We start from the raw sequence: 8,286 nt of genomic DNA, 5'->3' as shown, positions 1-8,286 counted from the left end.
GCTGGGGAGAGACGCGCAGAGGCGGCGGACTGGGCCAGGAAACCAGGGATAGAGGGACGCTTGTCCAGGGAGAGCCAGCAACGAACCGCGGCCCGGGCGGCGACAGTGGCAGCTGGTGCCGAGCTGTTCCCGCCGCGCAGAACTGTAGCCGCTGCACCAGGACGTTTTAAAAAGCTCTCCAAGCTACTCCCCCTCCTCTCGACTCCTCCCGCTGCAAAAGGAAAAAAAAAAAAAAAAAAAAAAAGGAAGGAAGGAAAGAGGCTAGAAAGGAAACCCAGATTTGCCACCAGAACGAAAAAAGAGGGGAAAAGAAAAAGAAAAGAAAGTCGAGCGACTGTGGGGTTGGACACAGGCAGCCGGAGCGTGGGCCAACGATGCGGGGCTGCGCGCCCAGGCGGCCGCGAATTGTGACTGGAGCCACGATGCACGGCCAGGCGCGGTGAGGAGCCAGCCTGTTTCACCTCCCCGAAGGAGACCAGGCGCAGGGAGGGCGGTACCGAGAACAAGGAGGCCGCCAGGCAGGCCTGGGCCGAGGTGACGGGGCTGGGGCGGTGGGAAGCGATCGAGCGCGCCTGGCTGCGTCCTCCTGGAGTTGTCCCTTTCCGTCTCGATTGACACAAACACTTCTCCAAAAGGGGAGAAACCTAGGCAACAAGAACAGTCAACAAGGAGATCTTCTTCCTGCCTCCCCTCCCTTCCTCCCCCCTCGGTGTGCCCCCGCCCCCTCTCCCGGCCCACCGTGGGCGCCCAGCGCGTCCCAACCCGCTGTGCGATGCCGGCAGTTTAGGATCCAAAGCTTCTCTACTCATTTTGTTCTTTTCTTTTATAAAAAGAGGAGAGGAAATCCCGGTGGCGAGCAGCCGGGCACTCATACACCCACCCTCATACTCCAACAAAAACAGATGCACTTTGACTTCTGACAGCTCTACCTCAAGCCCAAGAGAACTCAGCGGCGCTTTTCCTGCAAACAGCTCGCTGCGTCGTACTCTTCGTTCACCGTCTCCGTTTTATTTATTTATTTCCGTTACCGTCACCGTTCTCGGTGACCTTCACTCTTCCGCGGGTTCTGGGCAGAAGAGTCGCTTTCGCGTCCTCCTGAGACCCTTTTCCTCGCCCCAGGAGCTGCGGCGGCGCTGCTGTGCCCCGGAGCCTTGGGACTCCCGGGCTGTGCACCACCGAGGCGCTTCCAACCCCCTTTTGCCTCGTGTTCCCCCCTCTTTTGATTTCCTGGTGTGGGTTTTGGCTTGCACCGCCGAGTGTGTATCCTCTTTTTGGAGGGGTTGGGGAGCTTGTTTCGGTCGTCTTTGGGAGTCATCCCCTCGGCTCTACCTGCTCTTCTCTCTCCGGGCCTCACCCGACCAAACCAAAGACCATGGTGCACTGTGCCGGCTGCAAAAGGCCCATCCTGGACCGCTTCCTCTTAAACGTGCTGGACAGGGCCTGGCACGTCAAGTGCGTCCAGTGCTGTGAATGTAAATGCAACCTGACCGAGAAGTGCTTCTCCCGGGAAGGCAAGCTCTACTGCAAGAACGACTTCTTCCGGTGAGTACTTTCCTCGCGAGCCTCTGCTTCTCTCTCCCCGCGGGCCCTTCCGCGGCTAGCCGCAGATCAGAGGTCAGCGTGACCGCGTGAGGAGCTGCCTTTGAAGAGGGCAGCCAAGTCCCACAGGCGCCCACTTCTTCGCCAGCTGGCCGCTGGGCGCCCGGGACGTGGCCCTGCTTGCATACTGTAAATTGTGGGTCTTGGCTTAGCTACACGTGCCTGGGAAGAAAAGGTCTGAGCCCGCCTCGGCCCAAAAGCCCCTACGAGCTTGGGGGAAGGCAGTGTGACCTCGAGCTTTGGAGCCCTGGCTCCTCTCTTTTCCAGTGCGTGGAGCTCTCCAACTGCACTCTCCCTGCGTCCTGGGTTGCTTGCCCTCCAGGCTGAGCTGTGAAGCCTGGTCTAGCTCCATGCCACCGACTTTTCATTTTCCGGGAGGTCTTGGCGGAACCGCCGAGGTTTTTGCATGGGGTGTCTGAGGCGCTTGCCTTGGCAGCTGCAGGAAAGAGTCCCTATCCTGCACATCCAGGGGCGTTCCCCAAACCCCAAGCCCCCGCCTAGACAAACTGCCTCTCGGGGACTGTGAAGTGCCACAAGGCTGTAACCTCCTCGAACATCTTTTCCCCTGCTTCCCCGGGCTGGGGGTTGGCGCGAGGTTTGGCCCCCACCCTAGGCGGACCTCGGCTCTGAGGCCCGAGCTCCACGCGGAATTCTCTCAAGCACTGCTCGTCACCCTCAGCCACCTCCTTGCAGAAACCCCGGGGGAAAGCAGAGATTTCTGCTGATGCTCCTCCTTCGTTTAGCATTTCAATTGTATTCTCTTAAGCTCACTATTTTGTCACCAAATCTACACAAATACACAAGCCAATAGAGAACAGGAGCAAATGTGAATTGTAATTCCCCTGCCGTGCTTGAAATCTCCCAGTTTATTTGGCTGTTTTCTTCGGAGTCTGTAGTGATAGATCAAACCGGGAGAGGCGGTCGGAGTTCAAAGCCACCTGTCCCCAATGCCGCCCCAGGACGCGAGGCTCTGGTTGAGGCAGACCGCGGAGTTAAGCGCTGTGCAGACTGGTATTGCCAGGAGGAAGCACAGGCTGCGCCTCTGAACCTTGGCGGGCCGTTCCCAGTTTCCCTTGTACTGGCTGAAACCCAGCCGGGGAGCTGCGAACCGTGCGGGTTGCCAGTGGGCCCCAGAGGTCTGGCTCCCGCAAAGTGCCGCCCGGCACCTAAAGCCAAGCCACGGCTCTAGCTTGCGCCAACCTGCCCTGCTTTGGGCTTGAACGTGGCGGCGGTCCAGCTGCGGCCGTCTGTGCTCTCCGCGGCTGTTTGTTCACCCGCGGCGGGACTGGATCTTGCCAATCCCCCCGCCCGTGCGCGGGTCCTTTGATGGAGAAAGCGAAGCAACTCTAGGAGAGGAAAGCGGCGCTCGGGAGGCCTTTATATGGAGCTCTGAGTAGAATTTGACTGTTTTCTGAATCTAATCGGAAAATAAGTGCCTCCTTCCCTCTCCCCTTCGCCACCTTGCCGCCTTCTTCGGCAGCACTTTTTCGCTCTGGGACAACACTGGGTATGAGGCTAGGGGTGGCAGCAGGTTGGGCCCCTCGCTCTCTCACTCTAGCCGTGTGTACCTCCTCCCCGACTTTTCATGTGCCCCGCGCTCTCTCTCCTGTCTCCTTGCCTGCTTGATCAGGATTCTGCCTTTCTTACTCTTTAGCTATATCTCTTCTTTTCCCCCTTCCTCTTCGCCTTCCTCCACTTTCTACTTCTTTCTCCATGCCCTTCTCTCTGACTCTGTGCCCCCTTCCCCTAACCAACCTCCCCCTCCCCGCCACCGCCCTGCAGGTGTTTCGGTACCAAATGCGCCGGCTGCGCGCAGGGCATCTCCCCTAGCGACCTGGTGCGGAGAGCGCGGAGCAAAGTGTTTCACCTGAACTGCTTCACCTGCATGATGTGTAACAAGCAGCTCTCCACCGGCGAGGAGCTGTACATCATCGATGAGAACAAGTTTGTCTGCAAAGAGGATTACCTAAGCAACAGCAGTGTCGCCAAAGAGAACAGCCTCCACTCGGGTGAGGCCCCAGTTGGGCAGGTCCTGGGGGAGGAAGGTCCGCCAAGGCCACTGCTCACCTGTCCCTTCCTTCTCCCCAGCCACCACGGGCAGTGACCCCAGTTTGTCTCCGGACTCCCAAGACCCGTCGCAGGACGACGCCAAGGATTCGGAGAGCGCCAACGTATCGGACAAGGAAGGGGGCAGCAACGAGAATGACGACCAAAACCTGGGCGCCAAGCGGCGGGGGCCACGCACCACCATTAAAGCCAAGCAGCTGGAGACGCTGAAGGCTGCCTTCGCCGCGACGCCCAAGCCCACGCGCCACATCCGTGAGCAGCTGGCTCAGGAGACTGGCCTCAACATGCGCGTCATTCAGGTCAGGGACCCGGCGTGCCACTCAGTTCCCCGGAGACCCACACGGCTCCTCCAGGCCAGCTTCCAGGAGCTGAACAAGTTCTTGGAGGCTGGCTGGGGGGCCGAGGAGAAGCCCAGACACACCCCTACCCTTTGCAACCTTTGAAGCACCGCCTGATGCTTAGAACTACTGGAAATTCCTAGGTCTCCTCCTCTTCCTGGTCCAACGCAAGTGATAGTGGTGGCAGAGGGGGAGAGAAAAAGGGAGCTCAGCGAGGCTGGAGGAAGGGACATTGTTGGCACCATGGTGAGAGTTGGGACCCTTTATCCTGCGCCTCCTACCCCTGTTCCAAAGGAGCCCAGAGGTCGCTATGCATGTCGAATGTAATTGGTTCCTCTGGCTTATGCACAACGAGATCACCCCCTGCGGCCCCAAACCCAATTTTGTGGGTCTCTTGTCCCAGTTAGACAAGTCCTGAACCAGAGACTTCTCCTTCGAAGAGAGGTGGAGCTCCTGGTTTGAAGGTGAGGCTGTCCATCCTGTGGGAGTCGGCCCTACCTCGGGCAGTCCCAAGTGGGATGGGGAGAGGAGGTGGCCATCTGGGCAGCCGGCTGTGCCGATGTTGTAAAGATCTGAGACTGCATGTGATTCGAGTCGATTCTCAGGCCCAAGTTTAGGTGTCCGGTTCACCGTGCCTGGATGCTCCGTGTGGGTGGATGTGCCTGGGAGGCTGAGTGTGCGTGGACACACGTGTGAAAGCTGCCCTCTGAGAGAGGCCCTGCGGCCTCTGGGAGATGGTGCCAACGTGTGTGCATGTGAATTGGAGACTACTTGTCTGTGTCACTATGAGTGAGAGGCCGTGGATAAGCATCTTTGGCACTGGGAGATTGTGTATGGGTGTGAAAAGGAGATTGTGCGTTTTGGTGTCTCTATCACTGGGAGACTGAGTGTCAACAGGAGGCTGTTTAGTTCTCTGTCACTATCATGTTGGGAAGGGAGCTGCCAACGACCATGAAAGGAAAGCTGTGTGTGTCTGACACTACTTGAGGAGGTTGAGTGTTTATGTGTGTACAGCCCCCGAGAAGCTGTAACTGTGACAGTATGACTGTTAGAAACAACTCCAACTGCCTCACGTTGGGCCCGGCGGCTTGCCCAGGCCCTCCAGGCGGGAATCCCGTTCACCATTGGCTGAGGGGCTGCCCTGCGCTGTCCTACTCAGAGGACCCCCCCCCCTCCGCTACCTTCATACACAACACACGCGCTCACGCACACGCGGAGCCCTGAGAGCTGGGCGGTGGACGGGTGAGGTACCGGCCGGGCAGAACACCCGGAGTGGGGAGTGGGGACTTTGTGGCGTCACCCCACGGCATGTATGCTTCAGGTCTGGTTCCAGAACCGACGCTCCAAGGAACGGAGGATGAAGCAGCTGAGCGCGCTGGGCGCCCGGCGCCACGCCTTCTTCCGCAGTCCGCGCCGAATGCGGCCGCTCGTGGACCGCCTGGAGCCGGGCGAGCTCATCCCCAACGGGCCCTTCTCCTTCTACGGAGGTGGGTGCGCTGCCCCGTGCAGGGCTCGGCCAAGCCGGGGTTGGCTTCGTTGTAAGCGGGTGGCAGCGTAGAGATGGGCGGAGGCTGGGAAGTAAATCAGGGGAGAGGTAGTGAGACCGAGGGTCCAATTCTCGCCCCTGAACGGGGTGGGTGGGCTGGCAGGGAGCAGCTTCTTCGTGCACGCAGCCTCCTCCCTGGTCCCAGCTCGGTGGGGGAACCCACGAACCTCGAGTGCCCCGCGCTGCCCTCCCCAGCCCACTGGCGGGCCCGCCTCCCCGCCCTGCCCTTCCCACCCCACCCCACCTCACCCCACCCAGGGCCTGGCCTTGACATCCTCCTCCCTGCCGCTCCGCAGATTACCAGAGCGAGTACTACGGGCCCGGGGGCAACTACGACTTCTTCCCGCAAGGCCCTCCGTCCTCGCAGGCTCAGACGCCGGTGGACCTACCCTTCGTGTCGTCGTCCGGGCCGTCCGGGACTCCCCTGGGCGGTCTGGAGCACCCTCTGCCCGGCCACCACCCGTCGAGTGAGGCGCAGCGGTTCACTGACATCCTGGCGCATCCCCCTGGGGACTCGCCCAGCCCCGAGCCCAGCCTGCCCGGGCCTCTACACTCAATGTCCGCTGAGGTCTTTGGGCCCAGCCCGCCCTTCTCGTCGCTGTCGGTCAACGGCGGGGCGAGCTATGGGAACCACCTGTCTCACCCTCCCGAAATGAACGAGGCGGCCGTGTGGTAGCGGAGTCTCACACGGTCCGCGGAGCTCGTGGTTGTACAGAAACGAACTTTTATTTAAGAAAAATAGAAAAAAGAAAAAAAATAAAAAGCAAGTTACACTCCCCCACCTTCCTCCAGCCTCGGGGACCATTTTCCATCTGGGGAGACCGGATGGTAAAGGGGGACATGAAATAGGATCCAAATCTGCCTGGAGGGAGGACCGGGATACGAGAGCTGGCTGGCAAGGTGCAGGCCTGGGGCTCCCGAAGGGAAATGCAGACCTGTCTCCACCTCCCACCTGGACCCGGCTCCGTGGACAGATACCGCGGGCGTGCGCGTCTAACCGGTAGCGGCACGGAAACAACCACGGCGGCTGCCGGGCGCACAGCACGGTGGTGGTGCCAGGAGCCGCGGGGAGGGAGGCTGCGCCTGCCGCAGGATTGGGAGGTGAAACGTCCCTGGGCGCTCCCAGGCCAGCCAGGAGGGGTCTGGCTCTGGGAAATGTAATAGCGTTGGTCTCAGAGTTCAGCAACAGCGACAACAAACTCTTAGAGCTTCAGAAACGCCGACCTGCTGTGCATCAGGTGGGACTATATATATATATATTTTGTCTCTGGGTTTTTTTGTTTCTTTTTGTTTTTGCCAAAATTGCAAAATTCTAAATGTAAAGCCCTCAGTATCAACTCTTCTACCTTCACAAAGCTCTACACACACAGACACACACAGACACACTGGATAGAATGGTCTCGGGCCAGACCTCTCAGTAAAATGACTTGAACATCAGCTGTACTAAGAAAAGTGTTCTACTTTCTCACACACATGCGCACGCGTGCGCGCGAACACACACACACACACACACAAAGTTTAAAAAAAGACTATTGAACTAAAAACAGTCAACTGTTTACGTATAATGTTAAATTCAGGAGTTCAGTGTTTTACTAATATATCCTGTTTTGAAACCTCTTGTTCAAAAACAAAATGTTTTGAGCAATCAACCAAAATTGTTCATTTTCTTTTCCTGTAGATGTTCTGACAGATTTGCAGGGCTCACAGCTCACTGTGCTAGTATGTAAAAAGGTGTTGTTTACACGAAGCAAAGAGAAAACACGATATTCGGACATTTGCCAAATAGAATAATTATAGCACAAATACTGTAAAGGTGCCTGGCACCACAACCTGAGAAAGTGTTAAAAAAAAAAAGTGTTACAAGGTTTAAGAAAAAACATCTTTGCTAATTTTTAGTCCTGTTGAACATTCATGGAATTGTTAATATGACTTATATAGACCCACACAGGTTTTATTTTTGTGTCTTTAAAATAAAAGTCCAAAATATTTAAATTTTATGGTCAAATATGCAGTCAATAGCTGCTACTTTTTTCTTTATATATTAAATTTCTCATATGTCTTTTATTGTTCTGATAAACCTAAGCTTGTGTGACCTCCAGTGCATATTAGACCATTCACTGTATGAAAGAAAACATGTTGAATAAATTTGTGAGTTTTTAATAAAACTAGAAAATCTGATGTTTAGATAATTGGCGTGTTATTTGCTGTTTTAAGAACTGGAAGGGAGGCAGGATGGAGAGCTGAATGACCCCTCACAAGTGAGACAGGACTGGGATATGTTTTTTGCCTTGGCTGTGGTTAAACCCCATTGCTAATGCCCGCCAATCTTTTCTCCATGGCTTCCTGCTGTTATTAACTACAGATTTGCATCCTGTGGATTTAACCGATACAGTTGAAGAGATGTTTGCTGATAAGTTAATATAGAATTTGAAATAGAAATCAAATCCATGGCTCAAAACGAGCGACTCTAGTCTGTGATTAGACATGAGACCCTATCCACTCTCTCTCGCCCCCTCTGCACAAACAAAGCTGGACTTGTGAATGTCAGTTACCTACAAATACATAGTTAAAGGTGGCCTTTTGCAGTTTCAATTCATTCTCCATAGATAATCCTGCTTTCTAATTTGGTGGTTTGAAAGATAATGTAAAATGAGTGTACAGTACAGCTAGAAATGAAATACTTTAATCCCTTTCACAGAAATGATATGAAATAGTTGTTTTATATTATTTGTTACA

General features: G+C 55.6%; 1 protein-coding gene across 1 annotated transcript; it reads left to right on the top strand.

Annotated features, from left to right (window-relative positions):
* The first annotated feature begins 273 nt into the window (after positions 1-273).
* LHX1 (LIM homeobox 1) lies at positions 274-7,567 on the top strand. Its single transcript, XM_054574806.1, has 5 exons — positions 274-1,542; positions 3,382-3,608; positions 3,688-3,965; positions 5,326-5,491; positions 5,847-7,567. Exons 1-5 carry the CDS (start codon positions 1,373-1,375, stop codon positions 6,224-6,226), a joined length of 1,221 nt encoding a protein of 406 aa, XP_054430781.1. The 5' UTR covers positions 274-1,372; the 3' UTR covers positions 6,227-7,567.
* Positions 7,568-8,286: the final 719 nt, after the last annotated feature.

The sequence above is a fragment of the Pteronotus mesoamericanus genome, unplaced genomic scaffold, assembly GCF_021234165.1.
Source record: "Pteronotus mesoamericanus isolate MK-2021 breed Mesoamerican mustached bat unplaced genomic scaffold, CSHL_Meso_final contig_269, whole genome shotgun sequence".
Lineage (NCBI taxonomy): Eukaryota > Metazoa > Chordata > Mammalia > Chiroptera > Mormoopidae > Pteronotus > Pteronotus mesoamericanus.
The sequence above is the reverse complement of the archived record's forward strand: the minus strand, read 5'-3'. Positions and strand labels throughout refer to the sequence as shown.